Source organism: Hemibagrus wyckioides, linkage group LG22 (genome assembly GCF_019097595.1).
Source record: "Hemibagrus wyckioides isolate EC202008001 linkage group LG22, SWU_Hwy_1.0, whole genome shotgun sequence".
In the NCBI taxonomy this organism is placed as follows: domain Eukaryota; kingdom Metazoa; phylum Chordata; class Actinopteri; order Siluriformes; family Bagridae; genus Hemibagrus; species Hemibagrus wyckioides.
In genome coordinates this window covers 6,410,787-6,430,633 of record NC_080731.1, presented here as the reverse complement: position 1 = coordinate 6,430,633, position 19,847 = coordinate 6,410,787, and the positions used below count along the sequence as shown (strand labels likewise).

At 41.0% G+C, this 19,847-nt stretch overlaps 1 protein-coding gene across 1 annotated transcript; it reads right to left on the bottom strand.

The window, feature by feature from the left end:
• Nucleotides 1–502: 502 nt before the first annotated feature.
• traf2a (Tnf receptor-associated factor 2a) lies at nucleotides 503–19,792 on the bottom strand. The gene is made up of 10 exons (XM_058374884.1): nucleotides 18,524–19,792; nucleotides 18,032–18,110; nucleotides 14,690–14,788; nucleotides 13,322–13,483; nucleotides 13,135–13,209; nucleotides 12,956–13,030; nucleotides 5,835–6,356; nucleotides 5,074–5,251; nucleotides 4,843–4,991; nucleotides 503–3,978 (listed from the first exon to the last, which is right to left on the bottom strand). The coding sequence occupies exons 1-10, from the start codon at nucleotides 18,808–18,810 to the stop codon at nucleotides 3,760–3,762; spliced, it is 1,845 nt and encodes a 614-aa protein (XP_058230867.1). The 5' UTR covers nucleotides 18,811–19,792; the 3' UTR covers nucleotides 503–3,759.
• Nucleotides 19,793–19,847: the final 55 nt, after the last annotated feature.

Below are 19,847 nucleotides of genomic sequence, written 5' to 3'. Positions count from 1 at the left end.
AAACATGGAAAACACTGGAATAACAGAGCTCTTACAGATGTGATCAGGGGACGGAGTTGAAATTGTCAGAAGACAAAGGCACAGGAAGCAGATTTACCGAAATGAATAAAATATCTTTATGTTTTGTTACGTCTCTCTATGAAGTGGGATTTTTCTTCTGACAAAGTCACACCAATTTTCTTTTGCAGACTTTCACGGCTTTTTAGTTGAAACGGTTTGAACGGAAGCAGGAAAAAAAAAAGTGCTGAGCTGGATAAAGTAAATCGAGCATGCTTCAGTGGACTCTGTGAAACCCATCAGCCCAGCGGAGGCCATTTTACTGAACTTCCTTTGGCTTTTCTTTTAGAGCAGTGTGTGTGTGTGTGTGTGTGTGTGAGAGAGAGAGAGAGAGAGAGAGAGAGCGCATGCAGCATCAGTGATGGAGAGGAAAATGGATACAATGCGTCACACTAGTGCCATCATGTGGTGACTGGAAAAAGAATTCAGCAGACTTTCATCACGGTGAGGTCAGAAAAGCATTTATTGAAGATGTCAGAGGATAAAACCATGGTAAAGGGAGAAAAGAATCACGTTACCTTTACACATCACTGCTAGTCGCAGGTCTTCACAAGTTTTCCAAAGTAAACTGCATTAGAAATGTTATGGCACTGCAAGACGGAGGTCTTACAAGGATATAAACCGGCAACACAATTTATTAAATGTACACAAAGTACAAGTACAAGTTCAGTTAGATCAGTAATCTAAGAAAGGACATTAGAGCTTTTGATTCAAATGTAAAAACATAAGAAAATACCGTCACTTCAGTATAGCGTATGAGAGTTAATTTACATTTAAACGGCTGCAGGTCGAAACTCCTGCATATGTAGTGTGTCTAGCAAAAGCCTAGCTTTCGGACTGAAAACAAAAAAATCCGACCCACCGTCCGGATGAACGCGCTAGATTACACTCAAACTATAGGAAGGTCACTTGTATAATTGCACAAGCTGAACTGTAATGTATGCATTACGACAAATAATGCGAGGTCAATTGAAAAAAAGGCAAAGTGTTATAGTGGAATATATGCTATTCGTCTAAAGAAAGCTTTAACGTTATAGAGATGACTCACGAACACGGCACATCTGCAGCATGCGGCGGTTGCTTAAGCTGGCGTGTAGAGAGAGAGAGACAGGGTGCTTCGTATGAGCTATACTACAGAGGCACGTCACCTATTTACAAAAGGGAAAGAAAAAAAAAGAAAGCGCTGAAATGTCACTGGGGCGAAACGAGCAAGCTAAAGAGAAAACCTCGACTGCCAAATTAATGTCGCGGTGAAAAAACCAGCAGATCTTTTTCGAAAAGACTTGTTTCCTCGTAAGATGACACGAAGTGGAGAACTTGCTAAAGCCCAAATAAAAAAAGAAAAGCGCCCGAACACATTTTTAAACCATCCCAACAGGAAATAGTACATATATAATTACTTAATAGAATCTATATTAGATATATAATTAATATTCATTATATGCACAGCGTACAGTCAGACAACTGTGTGCACCGTATAATAGTATATCTATTTATACTTAAATAAGCAATATAACACATTCACATTTATTACCATCATATACCGCAATTTCAACAGATAATAAAGTAAAAGCAATACAAATAAAATGTTGGTCTACAAAGTAAACCAATACTTTACAATATGTGTGTTTGGTTGTTTTGTTTTGTTTTGTTTTGTTTTCTTTATTGAAACATCTCGTGCACAGAGAGGTTTCAATGTCTGTCGGAACTGGTTTGAAAATAGGCTGGGTCTTAGGTGCTTCGGTAGCATGAAGGCATCTCTTTTTTTTTTTTGTCTGTTTGTTTTTTTGTTTGTTTTATAAAATAAAAATGAAATTAATAAATAAATAAAAAAAAAAGCATCTCAGATATCCATCTAGGAAAAGGATCAGAGCGGAAACCTCGTATGGAAGACGTACTGTATGCTGTAAGCCCTTAGGATGGAAGAGTCATGCACTGTAATAGGTGTAGCGATGCTCTCTTGTGGTTCCTAAAACAAAACAAAACAAAATAAAAACAAAACAAAAACATAAAACCCACACTACCGCTTCTCTTGAGGTGATCGCGTGTAGAAAACGAGGTCGGGCTATCTTTTATGGAACCTATTCGATCTTATGATGGCTTACAGGTGCTACAGGTAGGATTAGCAGTTGTAGTTACTAATTGATAATTAGTAGTCCTTTGCTTCCAGAGTTGTCCGCAGTACAAATGCGCGAATATTTGAGCCGACTTCTTCGTCCTGTTAGTGCGCCGTGGCGTTTAATGACAAAAATCAATGTTGAGAGCAATTTTTTTCCGTTTTTTCTTTTTTTTTTTCCTTTCACAAAGTCGCCTGGGACAACAGGAGCTGTGGTAACGAATGTAAATTCGTGACTTTTGTTGAATGCTTGCAATCTTTTTGAAACGATTTATGATTACCACTTACACGACACATAGCTCCTTTAACAACCACATGTTTCTAGTACGTTCACAAAGTGTAAAACCCATAGAGAACCTTTATAGTATAGCGACAAAACAGGAGTGACTAAAGAATAGTCCCCTTTCGGCTAATTCTAGTTAAAAGAGTACGTTATAGTTGGAGGGCCAATAATCACTTTTGCCCAAAGCAGCACAACATCAAGAGAACACTCAGAACGAGAAAACACCAAAGTACGATTCAACACCAGCCCTTTCACGCCACAAGAAAGCACGAGTTTCTGTCCTAGTCTACGTCTCCACTCAGATTAGGCTAAAAGCTGCCAGTTAGGGTGTTCGCATAAATCCCAGATGCCTTGCTGCCTTGCGCTTGGGATGATCCTATCTGTTCATAGTGAAATGATGGGCTACACTGAGGCATGAGAGGCAAAAAATTGGAGCGTTTAAACTAACACCGGTGTGTCACTATTTTTCGCTGACAGGGAGTTACGATGAAACTGCCTTCGCTTCTCAGGTTCAAGGTGCAAACCTGCACTTTTGCTAACTTGAATGTATCTTCCACAGATCCAACATGCAAACTAATACAGCAAAGAACACCAAAAAATGGTAAGGAAGGAAACAGAGACCTGCACATACACGTACCTCAAACACAAGCAGGGTCGGAAATAAACCCAAATTTTGCGCTTTCGGACTTTATGGAATTCGAGCAATGTTCACCACCACATACATAGAGGAGAGGCGAGAAGATGTAATACACTCAAGAGTGGTTAGATATTAGATTAAGCAAGATTAAGGAACTATATAGGAGCAAAAGAATTTGTTAGCATCATTCATTGTTATTGAAACTCCACGTCTGTCTATGCAAAAGAAACACGCAATTAGTTCAAACACCGTTAAAGTAAAAGCCAAGCCCCAAACACTGGCCACAGCACAAGCAAAGCTCCTGAAGGTGAAATGACTCCTATCCTGTGAGTAAAAGTCCTCTCTCAATCTCTAGAAAAGGCAGAAGTGCCAAAACGGGCACCGATAGTTACATTACAATCACTGCTGACAGCTATTCCCGCTAAGGGGAACAAGGAGAGAACTTTCCAACTATATTACAGCAAAACTGCACAAACTCCAGGCACAATTTGGGTTGGCAACATTAATGTAGAGCGATGCAAAGTAACACGGCCCTGGGAATGGGAGTCATTCAGGGGTGCGTAAGGCCCCCATCAGAGATCTGCTAGAGGTCTCAGGCCTCTGAAAGAACGGCACTGAAAACCGACCGCAGCAGGCTGGAGGAGTGCAAAGAGCTGCCTTACAGCCTTAAAGGCCAGTGAGGTCAACAATGGCCTTGATGAAGATGGTGTCGTCACGGATGTAGGAGTTCTTGGAGTCGAGCTTGGGGAGCGGGCAGAAGAGAGGGCAGCCGCTGGCGATGTTCATGTCGCTGACGGGTCTCTGGAACGACGAGGACGAGATGTCGGGCCGGAACGCGTCGATAATGTGCTCTCTGTTATTCTGGTCCAGCAGCATCAGGGTGACCTGCAAGTGTGGAATTGGACAGGTTTTAGTTGTTATAGCTCCATTCCCATTATGCAAAAATGTGCTTTATTACACTGACAATGCTTTAAGTCAAAACTAATATGTCTGTCTTTTGATGTCTTTAGAAAGAAGGACAATCCATCAGCCAGGGTTCTTTAGTCAGGCTTTTTAACTGGTCTTCTTCAACCAGGGTTCTTCAACCAGAGTTCTTCAACCAGGCTCCTTCATCTAGGGTTCTTCAACCACTCTTCAGCCAGGGTTCTTCAACCAGCATTCTTCAACTGGTCTTCTTCAACCAGAGTTCTTCAACCAGCATTCTTGAACCAGGGATCTTCAAACAGTCTTCCTCAACCAGAGTTCTTCAACCAGGCTTCTTCAACCAGCATTCTTCAATCAGGGATCTTCAAACAGTCTTCTTCAACCAGAGTTCTTCAACAAGGTTTCTTCAACCAGCATTCTTCAACCAGGCTTCTTCAACCGGTCTTCTTCAACCAGCATTCTTCATCCAGAGTCTTTAACTGGGCTTCTTCAACCAGCATCATATGGCCTCAGTTAGTCATACTTTTATAGCTATTACTTATTATTGTAAGTAATAACAAACTATAACTGAACAAAACATAACAAAAAGTGCGTTAAATTTTAAAAAGTAGTATGGTAAGGTGGTGATGGGTAAACCATGATGGGGTGTGCAGTTACAGGACGGTAATCAAACCGGGTGGGTGCGATGTGACCCATCATAATTCAGCCTTATGTAATAAATACTGTTATTACATGAACAAAACAGAAATGTTAACTGCAGTAACTTCACTGTGCCCAGATTTCACATTTGAGACACTTGTCAGATGAATGAGTGATAAGAAATACCTTCTGGTTAAAAGGCCACTTGAGCAAGGCATCACTGTGTCCCCTCATCACCACGAAGAACAGAGACAAGTGAGTGCCGCGTCCTGTTCCGTCCCCGTTCAGGTAGATGCGCAAACACATCTTGTAGCCGTACTTGCTTGTATAAAACGCTGCAAAACAGGCAGGAATGTATTTCAGCTTGTAGTCTAACCACAATACTAGTAAGATTTACTTGCAGTCTCCCATCTATACCAGGTGAGAACATGGCCGGGGCTCGTCCAGCTACAGCGTCTTGCCTCTTCTTGGCAAAGTCTGTGATCTTCCACACAAACACACCATCGTAGGTAGCAGCTGACATTTCTCTCATCTTGCTCTCCATCTCCACGATGGAGAGATCCCTCAGCCCCACCGTCCTCTCCAGCTGACGAACCTGAAGGCAGATTACAGAGGCAGACGTAAGTGGTGTACAGTCAAGTACTATGGAGAGTCACATACTACTGTGAAAGTTTAATGCCTTTGAAAGCTATCATGGTAAATGATTTGATTCTATAACTTAAAATCTTCCATGCTTTTATTGCTGCATTTATCTAGTCCAGCATTAAGCTAGTATTGTATTCTGCATACAGGAGAACTGAATTGTGACATAGAATGGTAGTTTGAGTGGAAAACTGCACAGCTAAAAATACACAGGGTCAGTTCATGTCCTCAAATTTTAGCCAAAGATTTTGGAGTGCTGTTTGGCCATTATTTTGCTGATGAAGGCAAGCAGCCAACAGACACAACAAAAGGTCATTTCTTTGTTAATACGTTTAGAGATTTCCCTGAGAATCATTATGAGGCAAAGTAAGAGTGGAAAATTGTAACAACATTTATGCATATTAATAGTTTTATATACAATAAACAGCTTTTGGACAAATGCATATCGCTTGTCTTTGACCCGTATTAATTAAGCACTCAACTTTTCAGTAGTTTCCTCGATTTTAAGTTCTTTTTTTCTCGAAGCACTTCATCACCTTGTTGTTGAGGATCTCTATCTTGTCCTGGTCGAGCCGATGCTGCCGGTTGTAAGCCTCCATGGTGGTGGCCGAGCGCTCCATCTCGCGATTCAGCACGCACACGATGTTCTCGAAGGTGCTGGCCTTCAGCTCGAGCTCCTGGCAGCGACGACTCAGCTCAGCCACCTTGGTCTTCTCACTGTGCAGCTGCAGCTCGAGGGCGGCGCCGACAGTGCTGGGCAGCGGGGTGAACGAGGTGGCCAGGGTGGGCACGGGTGGCACAGGAGGTGGAGGATTAGGCGCAGGCGCACACGGCACGCAGGGCCCCTGCACGGGAGCCCCAGCGCTCAGCTGGCCCAGTTTGACTTCCAGCTCGCACAGAGACTGCTGCAGCTCCTTGAGCTTGTGGCTGGCCAGCTCAAGGCCCTGCGGCTGCAGGCTCTCCACACTCACCTTGATGCCCATTATAAAGTGCAGCAGCAGATTCAGGTGCTCGTATGAGCATGCCCGCTCATGCTCGTGGATCTTCTCTTTCTCCACCTGCAATTGAGTGAGGATGACTCATGTTAGGACATTCTTAAGAGAGGTTTTTTCTTTTTCTTTGTGGAGAAAAAACTCATAGTTAGTCATACTAAGTTTCCAGGATTTTGATTTCCAACTTTCTTGCTAAACATTCTTGCTACAGTAAAACCCCGTTTATCGCAGGGGTTACATTCCAAAACCATCCGAGATAAAAGAAAATCCGTGATACACAGATGCAACCCCCAAATGCTTTTTTTTTAATTGTTTAAGCCGTAAATTACCCTTCCACACTCACAGGAAACACAGTGAGTACTGTATGTATGTATGTTCCTTGCCAGAAGCCATAGAAGGTGCAGAGTGTTTGGGCGAGATAATAGGGCTTACAGAAAAATCGTAAAATACAGCCTACACAGAACAAAACCAAACACTCGGGACAGTGACGCGAAATGGGATGGGGGAGAATTCTGCTTCCCTTTCCCCAACTGCACGCATAGCCAGCAGCCAATCACAACCGTGATTAAATGAATAGGGCATTCTGATTGGCCGGACTCGTTTCTCCAGCTGTACTGTATTTTGATTTTGAGCATCCGCGCACTGCGCTTTCCTAAACAATGCTATGCTGTACAGTATTTGATATATATTATTAAAATTTTACTTTATTTTAATTAATGTTTATATTTTGTAATTAATAATTATATTTTTTATTAATAAATTACCTTATTTAAACAAAAACAATTCACTATAAGGTTTGCGGATACCACGATATACCGGGAAAATCCGCAAAAAAAATTAGTTATGTTCCAAATAAAAATCTGCGATATACTGGGACCGCGATATATGAACCACAATACAGAGGGGGATTACTGTACTACACCATGAAAATGGAAAAGAAGAAATTTACCTGGAATAACACACATAATAAGTTCCAGGAGATTTGTAATGCCATTATTAGCCCTTATAAATATATATATATATATATATATATATATATATATATATATGTATAAATTTTATATAAATATAAATAACGAAATAGTAGAGCTTCTGCTTGAGGTGCATAGGTACAAAAAGACCCAAATAATTAAAATAAAATAAATAGAATAAAATAGAATAAAATATTGCACTGGTAGAATATACATGTTGCATGAGGTAGAACATTGCACCAGTAAAATACACATATTACACTGAGTGAAAATTGCCTAATATTTCACTGAGGTATTAGTGATATTGCACTGGTAGAACACTGAGTGGAAAAGTTGTGCTGGGAAGGGGGGTGGGGTTAGTGCATGTGTGTGTTCGGTGTGATTATAGCTCTGGGGAAAAAGCTATTCTTGAGTCTGTTTGTTCAGGTTTTGATGCACCTGTAGCGCCTACCGGAGGGCAGCAGGTTGAACAGGTGGGAACCAGGGTGCGAGTGGTCTTTTACAATGTTCTGAGCTCTGTTTAGGCAGCGGGAGCCGTAGAGGTCCTTCAGGGAGGGAAGGGGGCAGCCGATGATCCTCTGCGCTGTGTTAATTATTCTCTGTATTCCCTTCTTGTCTGCCTCAGTGCAGCAGCCATACCATACTGATATACAGTACGTCAGTAGGCTCTCCACTACAGAGTGGTAGAAGGTCTCCAGCAGCTTCTCCCTCAGATTGTTCTTCTTCAGTACTCTGAGGAAGTGAAGGCACTGCTGTGCCTTTTTGATGGTTGCTGTGGTGTTGGCAGACCATGTGAGATCTTCAGAGATGATGGTGCCAAGGAATTTAAATGTCTGAACCCTCTCAACACAATCTCCATTGATGTAGAGGGGAGCGGGGTCTGCCCTGTGCCTTCTGAAGTCAAGGATGATTTCCTTTGTTTTGGTGGTGTTCAGTGCCAGGTTGTTAGCTGAACACCACTTTGACAGTCTCAGGATCTCATCCTTATAGGCAGCCTCATCCCCCCTTGTAATCAGACCCACCACTGTGGTATAATCAGCAAACTTGATGATGGCATTCTGGTGATGGGCTGGGCGGCAATCGTGTGTGTACAGCAGGGAGTACAGCAATGGACTCAGCACACACCCCTGAGGGGAGCCGATGCTGAGCGTGTGGGTGGAGGAGAGGTGAGGACCAAGTTTAACAGTCTGAGGGCGGTCGGTCAGGAAGTCTCTGATCCATGCGCAGGTGAGTGAAGGGAGGCCCAGGTCTATCAGTTTATTGAAGAGGATGTCTGGTTTGATTGTGTTAAATGCTGAGCTGTAATCGATGAAAAGCATCCTCACATAGTTCTCCTGATGTTCCAGATGGCTCAGCGCATTATGAAGAGCTATGGCTATTGCGTCCTCAGTTGATCTTTTTGCTCTGTAAGCAAACTGATGTGCATCAAAGGTGGAGGGGAGGCAGGTCTTCAGATGCTGTAGGACCAGCCTCTCGAAGCACTTCATGATTACAGGAGTGAGGGCGATCGGGCGATAGCCGTTGAGGTGATCTGTGGCTGGTTTCTTAGGTATGGGGATAATTGTGGATGATTTCAGGCAGGATGGGATTGAGGCTTGTATCAGGGAAAGGTTGAAGAGGTTGGCGAGGACTCCTGAAAGCTGGTCAGCACACCCCTTGAGCACCTTCCCAGGAATGCCATCAGGGCCAGCAGCTTTCCGTGGGTTCACTGCTCTGAGCACTTGCCTCACTTCGTGCTCCTGGACAGTGAGTGGGGGGGTGCCAGGGCCTGGTGTGGGCTGAGGTGGTGTGGCTTTGTGCCGCTGTGGTGTGTTGAAGTGAGCAAAAAAACAGTTCAGCTCCTCTGCCAGTGAGGCTGAGCTGTTCCCAACTGCATCGCTGCTGCTTCTGAAGTTGGTTAAGTGCTGGAGTCCCTGCCATACCTGTCTTGGGTTGCCGTCCGTGAAGTGATCCTCTACCCTCCTTTTGTAATCCCTCTTTGCCTCCTTAATTCCTCTCTTCAAGTTGGCTCTGGAAGCACTGTAAAGAGCTCCATCACCTGACCTAAAGGCCACATCACGGTCTTTAAGGAGCTTGTGGACTTGTCTAGTCATCCAGGGTTTCTGGTTAGAAAAAACCTGGATGATTTTATTCACTGTGGCGTTGTCCATACAGTACTTGATGTAGGCCAGCACAGCATCAGTGTGAACAGCCAGGTCATGATGTTCGAAAACATCCCAGTCAGTGTGTGCGAAACAGTCCTGGAGCTGAGAAAGTGCGTCCTCAGGCCATGTAGTCACAGTCCTTGTGAGTGGTGGTGTTCTCCTTCTGAGACGGATATATGCTGGAGTAAGGAGCAGAGAGAGATGATCTGACTGGCCTAGGTGAGGGAGAGGGGTGGCTCTATATGCATGTTTGATGTTGGTGTACACATTATCAAGTGTGTTTTCCCCTCTGGTTGGGCAATTTAAATGCTGGAAGTGTGGGAGTACAGTTTTGAGTTCTGCCTGATTAAAATCTCCTGCTATGATGTGTACGCCGTCGGGGTGGGCTCGCTGCTGTTTATTTACGGCGTCTAGTAGGAGAGCGAGAGCTATATTAACTGTAGCGTCGGGTGGTATATAAACTGCAGTGACAATCACTACTGTTAGCTCTCTTGGTAAAAAGAACGGGCGGCATTTAACAACCATGAACTCTAGGTCTGGAGAGCAGTGGCTGTCTATGATTATACTGCTGTTTGACCAGTCATTGTGTACGTATATACATACACCCCCTCCTCTGCTCTTACCGGAGTCTTTGTTTCTATCCCAGCGGTGGAGAGTGCGGCCAGCTAGCTGCACTGCTGCGTCAGGGATTCGCGGGTGAAGCCAGGTCTCAGATATGATCATAATACAGCAGTTGTGGATGTAGCGATTCCTAGCAATATGTAGCTCCAATTCCTCCATTTTGTGAGCCATGGATCATTGGTGAGGAACATGCTTGGTAGCAGAGGCTTGTGTGGTTGTTTTCTAAGTCTCGCAAGAAGGCCGGCCCGGGAGCCCCGCTTTTGTTTCCTCGCCCCGACGCTGTCTGCGCCGTCTGCCAGGGCCGACAACAATCCAGGGGGATCCCGGTGGTCTGGCGATGTCCACTGGAATGTTGTGAGTGCGATGAAAGTCATGTGTGACTGCAATCTTGTGCTGAAATCCAATGTCCAGTAAGTCCTGTCGCTTCATAGAAGCAACAGATCAAAAACACACAAAAAAACAAACAAAAACGCACCAAAAGCGAGAGCCAGGAGCTGCTGCATCCGTACACGCCACAAGGAGAGAAGTGATACCGGAGGGATCCAAAGCAGGTCTCTTCAGTATAGGGATAACCCTTGCTTGCTTAAAGGCAGTTGGTACCTGTCCTGATGTTATGGATCCATTGATGACTGTGGTGATGAAGGGCAGGAGGTCAGGTCAGATGGTCTGGAACATTGTGGAAGGGATTGGATCCAGTGGGCAGGTGGTGGGATTGCAAGAGTGAATGATCTGAAAAACCTCTTCTACTGCTATGGTTGAGAGATGCTTCAGTGAAGGAGTAGCTGAGTCCAGGCTGAGTAATGTAAATGATGTTGGGGCGGACTTGAAGGTCTGGCAGATCTTCTCAATCTTCTCTGTGTAAAAAGTAGCAAAATCTTCAGCGGTCAGGGAGAATGGAGCAGGTGGAGTCGGAGGGTTGAGTAGTGCTGAGAAGATGTTGTGGAGCTTTCGGGGATCTTGTGCAGAAGCTTCACGCTTTTCCTTGTAGAAGGAAGTCTTGGCAGAAGTCACGTCTGAAGAGAATCTGGACAGAAGCATACGATAAGAGGTGAGATCTGCGTCCAGTCGAGATTTCTTCCACTTCCTCTTAGCTGTTCTTGGTTCTCTCCGATTGTTGCGAAGCACATCTGACAGCCAAGGAGCAGGACAAGAAGTCTTCCTGTGTTTAGTGGATAAAGGGCAGAGAAGATCCATGGTTGATGAAAGAGAGGAGAGAATAGTGTCTGTAGCCGAGTCTAGGGGTAAGGAGGAAAAGGAGTCATAGTCAGGAAGAGATGAAAGAGTGCAGGAAGCTACAGAGGAAGGAGAGATAGGGTGAAGGTTCCGGTGGATGAGAGAGGGATGTTGGGAGTTACGTTTGGGTAGGACAGGGAGAATGATAGTGAAGGATACCAAGTGATGATCTGAGATGTGAAGCGGGGTAGCAGTCATGTCTGTAGCTGGGGAAGGGCAGGTGAAGACCAAGTCCAGGACATTTCCTCCCTTGTGTGTTGGAGGGCAGCTGTTGAATGACAAGGAGAACGAATTCAGAAGAGTCAGAAGGCCAGAAGACTGAAGCTTGTCGGATGGGAGGTTGAAATCTCCAAGGACCGTCAGAGGGGTGCTATCAGAAGGGAAGGCGCTGACGAGTGTGTCCATTTCTTCCATGAAGTCTCCAAGGGTACCAGGAGGACGGTAGATGACAATGATGGATAGGTTGATTGGAGATGTAACTGAAACTGCATGGAATTCAAAAGAAGAGATGGTTAGATGAGACAAGGAGAGAGGTGTGAAACACCATCTCCCGGACAACAGCAGACCTGTGCCACCACCCCTGCCTGATTCTCGTGGTGAGTGAGAGAAAGCATAGGCAGAGGATAGAGCAGTCGGTGTAGCCATGTTTTGTGGTGATATCCAGGTCTCGGTTAGTGCCAGAAAATCAAAGGAGTAGTGGGAAGCTAAAGCTGAGATGAAATCAGCCTTCCTTACAGCAGACTGGCAGTTCCAGAGCCCACCTACCACCGCTGTTTGAGACTGAGACAACAGGGGAGGGTAGATGAGATTGCTGGAAACATGACCTTTGCTTCGTGGGTAATAATGCCTGCCTCTGTAAGAGGTAAGAACAGAGATGGGTTTGAGGCATGTCTGTGGTTTGGTGAAAGTGAGGTTAAGTGCGAGTTAAAAATATAACAGAACAAGAAAGTATGATACACACTTACTATTAACAGGTCTTGACCGGGCTACATGGAGAGCCTTCAAAATAAATGAGTAAGCCCTGCCCACAATTCACACCTTAAGGGTGACTGAAACTACTCTTGATTAATCACCTGAGACAACTAAGAAGCATAGACCAACACTAAAGGATCAACAAGCTATACAATATAACACAGTTCAAATAACTACAACCAACCAAGTTAAACAAATAGTACGCAAAAGTCAGAATCCTACCTTACCAGATGGAATAGATTCAAATGAAGAGCTAAAGCACATGATTATTTTCATATTCGAATAATCGGGCGATCACTGTTTCGATTAATCGATGAATCGGATAAAAACACATTTTTAAATACCTTTTTATTTTTATTTCAAATTGAATTTACACATTCGGTGTTGCAAATATGAACGTAAAACTTTACACTACCACAATGTTTTTCCAGCTTTTAAGCAGAAAACTTGTGACTTTTAAAACTTAAACCACAAACTGTTTGTGTTTCTTAAAGAGGCAGAACTACTAGACTTTATGATTCATTCAGTCTTCCAGAAATTTTGCATTGCATTATTTTTAATTGGTAACAAATACTCAATCATACCACAACCAACAAGCGCAACTGAACAGTGTGAGCCAGAAAGCACAGCCAGTTTTGCTCTGGACCATGCAGGGCTGTGGGCTTACTGGCATCTTCAAAGTAAAAAAAACGAATGAGTGTATTACTGATACGAGGGTACTCACAGACATGTCGCAGCCGACAACGTGAAATCTGCATGGGGTGCGGAATTTGGTACACAGCTTAATGTGATCCACATACTTACATCCACATAAAAGAGAAAAAGCATGAGCAACATATCAGTTCAGCAGCTACTAATAATTAATAATACAGTAATAATAACAATAATAACACGTTTATTCACCTTCTCTCTGGGAATTTTCTTCTTCGCACAACCTTCACAAATCATCGGGTATTTTGGACAAATCTCATCATGGGCCTAAAGATCAAGGCAGATATTGTTTTTTTCTTCTTCATCATGTGTAAACCTTTTGGCTTTGTGCCACAATCATCCTCACATTCATCCAATTAGTAAAAACTAGACAGTTCACCTTTATATTTTTAAAATGAAAAGGTTCTTTGCAGTATTTGCAGTTCAGAGTCCTCTCGGGGCATTCGCGCTCATTATGACGTTCGAGTTCATTGGCTCTCAGGAGCTCTTTGCAGGATGGACACGGGATGATCATAAAATCACACTGTCCCTCGTGTGTGGCCTGGAGGGGAAATAAACCCAAGTATGCAAAACCATGTGACACTGAATATGACATTCATCTGAACCTTTCACCCAAATGTTGTGCAAATGCTAAACAAATTTCCCAAATGTCAGTAGGATAGCACGTGAAGTGTTGCATCATTACGGAAATATTGTGAAGAGAGATAAAAGTGATGGGCAAAAGAGCGACAGCAGAGCACACAGTCTTATTCAATGATATGTCTTCACCACCATACTACACAGTTTTGGGAAATGTTCTAGTTAAAAGTGGAAGTGAAAGTTTACATTTTTGTGAAACTTTTTAGCCTGCTTATAACACTTTGACCCAAATTTAACCCCAGGTTTAACCCTTCAGCCGGTGGAACGGAAGTCGTCTTATCGGTCCTTTTCAATCAGTAGAAACGAAAGAATTATCACCGTACGTCTGATATAAAATGAGTTAGGACTCTGTTGGCTTTCAGTGCGAGGCGTGTGTTTTTCCCCTCTGTCAGATAACCTTACACAGAATTTTAGTGGTTGAAGATAAACACCTTCATATCTTAACTGCTTATGAACAAGCATCTCAGAGAGCAGGAATGGGTTACTTATTTACCCATGGGTTACTTATTTACTTATGAAACTATTGCTATTAATTTGCTATTATGAAATATTAAACTATCCGTTGTTGTTTGTTGCCCCTAGTAGGCTAAGTAAAAACAGAAAAACTACAAAATTCCTTATTTTGTAATTCTAAAGTGTCTAATTTCATATGAGTCATTAAGCACCACTGTACAAAGAAGTTCAATGCTGAACATAGACACAAAAAAGAGGTGAGAATTCCAATTTTTTGGCCTCGCTAAGCAAATTTAACACTGTGGTTAATCCTATGGGGTTTATTCATTTCCTTACCAAAGTCCCAAAAATATAGTTGACTTGTGAGACAAGGGTCGACTATTATGAGTGGGACAAAAGGAGGCCAGTGTGTCTCAGGGCTCAGTGCTCGCTGAGATGAAGTGCTTGTTTGTGATGCAGTTTGTGTTGATCACAAATATCTTTGTGTGCACACAATTCAAGCCACAGTCAGTCATCCTGTCATGTGAGCTCAGGTCAGTCATCCTCACACACTCTATTACAGAATATCGCATCTTTCTTCCACGTTTCCAAATATCTAACACTTCCATTTTGTTGAAATTTGTGTAAGGGATGCAGGAAATTCTCACCACCGCACCTCATATTCCTTGATGGTGCCTGTCCAGCTGCAACCTTCATTGATACAAACTGCTTCGAGGGCTTCAACTTCTCTTTTAGCAGCATTGTCAGGAAAAGCCTGTGGGATGTTCACAGATGTTGTGTTACTGAAAAAATCTAACAGGTTTTAGCTTAGTGGTGAAACACAATGATCATTTCAAATACAAGAAATGTTGTTCAAATGATAGACTGGACCCATGACGCAGTCTTAGGATCAGGAGAAAAGCTGCTCTTATGTAGTGTTTTATTCAACTTTCATACACATTACTGTTCATTTCTCAGTCTGAACAGGAATCTCAGAAAGGATGAATTATACAGATTTAGTTTACTTTAATTTCTCTGTGATATTTCATCATTTCATTTCATTCCAATGTCTGTACCGCTTATCCGATCTATACTCGGGTCACAGGGAGCCTCGGACCTCAGGAGTCATCGAGCATCAAGGCAGGATACACCCTGGACGGAGTGCCAACCCATCGCAGGGCACAATAACACAATTTAGAGAGTCCAATCAGCCTAGAAGCATGTCTTTGGGACATGTGGGAGGAAACCGGAGCACCCAGAGAAAATCCACCAAGCATGGCGAGAACCACACACACACACACACACACACAGTGAGCAGGAGCAAGACTCAAACCCAGGACGTTGGAGAGGTGTGAGGCAAACGTGCTAACCACTAAGCTAAGATTTGCTTGAGCACTGTCGGTTCTGTGGCCATTTCTTTAAATAGATATCTTTATAAATCCAGGCTCTCCAGAAACCCAGAATGTATTGATATTGATTGTATTGAAAATAGAGGGGGGGGCTGTTGCTTTCTCTTTACTGGAAAAAACCTTTATTAACTGCCTCAGCTGTTAGATTTCAACAGTAATGTGATTGAAGTTAACAGACTTCCTGGTCTCTCCTCAGTTTAGAAGAAGTCTCAAATTTCCTGTGTGCAAATCACAAGTACATGACTAACATGGCAGATAAGAGAGAAGGGATTAAAAGATATAAAAGTAGAAGAAGAGGAAGAAGAAGAAGCTGGAACACTCCTTTTTAATCAAACCAAAACTCTCATGGTTTTGGACTGTTGATAGAAGTCGTGTTTTTACAGGCTTGGCATTTTATCAAGCAGCATGATGAGGGAACCGCCTGCGAGGCTTTTTCAAGAAGATCTTCCCACACATGCTGAGAATTCTTTGGCTGATGTTCCTGATTTCTGAGTATAATAATAATAATATTTTTAATCATAATAATATTTTAAGAACGTCTACAGATCATAAAATATATTACACATGCATATTTTTATCTTAAATGTTTTTTTCTAATTAAAACTCTATAACTAAGACAGAAACTTCACTATTTATGGTTTAGAAACCAAATTTAAGCACAAATAAATAAAACCATATAACCTAACCATTATCTTGTTGATCTTTCGGCTGCTCACTGCGGGTGAGGGGTCACCACAGCAGACCAACTGGTCAACAACAACTTGGCACAGGTTTTGCCCTTCCTGACACAACCCTCCCATTTTTATCCGGGCTTGGGACCGGCACTGCATCCAATGGGTTTGGGTATTGGCTGGGAATCAAACCCAAGCCTTTCGCATAGTAGGTAAGAAACCTACCACCAATACCCTTATATAACCTAACCATTACAAATGTGTAAAATAAGTCAGTAATAAAGATTTTGTTTAATAGGTTGTTAATTATTAATAATGCTATTATTGTTGTTTGTAGTCCAGAAGAAGAAGAAGAAGAAGAAGAGGAGGAGGAGAAGGAGGAGGAACAACTGTGAATAACTAAAAACAATGCAAAAGGAGAATAAAATATTAATTTATTTTCTTGATTTTTGGACAATTATAGTCTGTTTATTTTATTTATTTTTTGTTTGTTTCATTTTGTAAATACATTTATTAATTTATCTATTTTTGACATTCAACAGGAATTTAAGTTTAAAGTATTAGTTTAAAAAAGCCAGATTTAATACCTCTATCTTCTGACAGTTAGGAAATTTATTTATTTATTTGTTTATTTATGGGGTAAATCACTGCACATCCATATTTGTCTTAAAGATAGATAGATAGATAGATAGATAGATAGATAGATAGATAGATAGATAGATAGATAGATAGATAGATAGATAGATAGATAGTTATTACATTATTTAAACATATAAAAATTAAGCCAGTGATTTAAAAAGCTATTTTTCTTGGGTTGTCATTGTTGTGATTATTATTATTATTGTTGTTATACTACTACTACTAACAATAACAATAATAATAATAATAATAATAATAATAATAATAATAATAATAATGATAATAATAATAATGATAATAATAATACAAAGCCAGATTAAAAAAGCATGCATTTGTTTGCTTATTTATTTATTTATTTATAGGGTAAATCACTGCACGCCCATATTTGTCTTAAAACTCTATAGATAGATAGATAGATAGATAGATAGATAGATAGATAGATAGATAGATAGATAGATAGATAGATATTAAATTATTTTAAACATATAAAAATATGCCAGTGATTTAAAAAGCTATTTTTCTTGGGTTGTCATTGTTGTGATTATTATTATTGTTGTTGTTATACTACTACTACTACTAACAATAATAATAATAATAATAATAATAATAATAAAAATAATAAAATAATAATAATAATAATAATAATAATAATAATAATAATAATAATGGTAATACAAAGCCAGATTAAACAAGCATTTATCTATCTATCTATCTATCTATCTATCTATCTATCTATCTATTTATTTATGTATTTATTTATTTATAGGGTAAATCACTGCACGTCCATATTTGTCTTAAAACTCTATAGATATATATATATATAGATAGATAGATAGATAGATAGATAGATAGATAGATAGATAGATAGATAGATAGATAGATAATTATTAAATTATTTTAAACATATAAAAATATGCCAGTCATTTAAAAAGCTATTTTTCTTGGGTTGTCATTGTTGTGATTATTATTACTGTTGTTGTTATACTACTACTACTACTACTACTACTACTAATAATAATAATAATAATAATAATAATAATACAAAGCCAGATTAAACAAGCATTTATTTATTTATCTACTTATTTATTTTTTTATTTATTTATGGGGTAAATCACTGCACGTCCATATTTGTCTCAAAAACTCTATTTCAGCATATTATATTAAAACAACTAAAACAAAAAGACGAGTGTCAGTGTGTATTGTTATAAATATTTTTTATATATATATATATATATATATATATATATGTAAAAATAAATATTTCACTGTGTGTGTGTGTGTGTCTGAGGCTTCACTTACACAGCCCTGTTTCAGAATGGATGTTGGCTCCTCAAATATATCTTCTTTTATACAGGCACTGCATTTTTGGGGACCAGAACTGAAAGAAAAACAAACAAACAAAAAATTAGAAATGTGTAAAGAGAAGATTTGTTGTAAAAATGGTGTTGCCCCCCCCCCCCATTCCAGGCGGAATAAATTGATCAGTCTCGATATCAAGTCTAATGTGCCTGGCAACAACAGCGCACAATGACTGTAACGGAACCGGAGCTAACTGAGCTAGCCCCCCAAAGCCCTGTTTTTCTTTTGTTCGTCTTCCGTCCAAAAAACACCCGTTTTACTGACAATGTCCTGCGAGGGGGAGAAAAACGTCAGATAAACGTCCCAGCTGTGTATATCAAGCCTTTATTAGGCGTGTCATGTGATAATATTAAAATATGATCAGATCGTAGGTAGGTGTGAGCTTATTGTACCTTCCCGTTAGCATGTTGCTCCATAGCACTGAGCGCTTACCTCACTGTTTTGTTAAAGCAGTATGAACAGAATCGGTGTCCGCACTGCGCCTGAAACGGCCTCCGCAGGATTTTCTGACAGATGTTACACAGATGTTTTTCTTCCAGCTTGTTGGCCAGGATTTTCCTCGGGAAGCCCGGCTTGTTGCCTTCCAGTGAAGACGGAGGGGACGGTTCCTGTGCAGCCATTATTATTCCCGAGCGAGCATGTGACCTGCCTAACGCCGAGCCGGGAAATGAAACCGAGCTCAGTACATTGGGTTGAGGTTGGGGGGGAAAAAAAGGCATCAGCTACATCAAACATCCATTATTTAATAGACCTAATGCTTAGTCATTACTGCATTATAACCTCTTAGGCATGACATTACCTCATGCTCACGTGCTTGGCTTTACTACAGAACATTCCCACATTACACAAATATGCAAAACAGCTTCCGTAAGCTTTTGGCTGAAAATTACCCGAACGTTACTTAAGCACACACAACGCGCTATATTCCCCTAACTGGTTTCCTTAAGACACTCTTCTCGTGTTTATTGGCATTTCAGAACAAAATCCCTACCATAATACGCTCCGACAAATTAAAATCCACGAAGCCTGAGCATCGCCACACCACCATCGCTACATCACTTATTCTCAAAGTCATCAAATACAGCCATATGGGTTTTTTTTTTTTTTTTTTTGTAAAGGCCAAATAAAAAAAAATAAAATAATAATAATAGTAATAATAAATTAAAAAAAAAAAAAAGTACGCGATGTGCTGTCTCTTGAGCTAGGAGTCGGTTCCGGTAAAAATAAAAAAATAAAAAATAAATAAAAAAGAGTCGGTTCTTCTATTCCACGTATTGAGAGTTCAGAGTCGAATGCGAAGCTTTGGGGAATCGAGTGTCGAATGCAATGTGAATCTTTCGAGTCATTTCCACAGAATCGAAAGTGGATTCGGTTACGAGCGAAAAAAACAAACAAAAACAATACAAAACAAGCTGTTTATTCTAGTGTAAATAACTCGAGCATTAATTTATCGCGGTGTTTTAGGGGATTTCATGGCTGTGTATTAACACCAAGAGATCATTAGTATATTCTCGGATTGGATTTACATATCATATGGCAAACCATCCCCCAGAAATAGTGTACTACAGCATAAAAGTGATTCAGATGAGCCCTTGTCATGGTTATTAACATCACGGCATTGTATAATTTGCTTAATTATGTATAATTGCTTTCCTTGTTTAGTTTTATAATCGAGAATCGAAACATTGTGTTGAATCAATTCTTAGAAGAACTCTTACCCAATAGCTGGAATTTGATTCAGAATCTGATTCAGGAT

Excerpts from the sequence above, each read along its gene's own strand:
- traf2a (XM_058374884.1), bottom strand. The coding sequence starts at position 18,810 with ATGCCTTTTTTTCCCCCCCAACCTCAACCCAATGTACTGAGCTCGGTT. Across the intron at positions 14,789-18,031 it reads CCATTCTGAAACAGGGCTGT|GCTTTTCCTGACAATGCTGC; the intron begins GTAAGTGAAGCC and ends AACATCCCACAG. Across the intron at positions 4,992-5,073 it reads CCCGGCCATGTTCTCACCTG|CGTTTTATACAAGCAAGTAC; the intron begins GTATAGATGGGA and ends CCTGTTTTGCAG.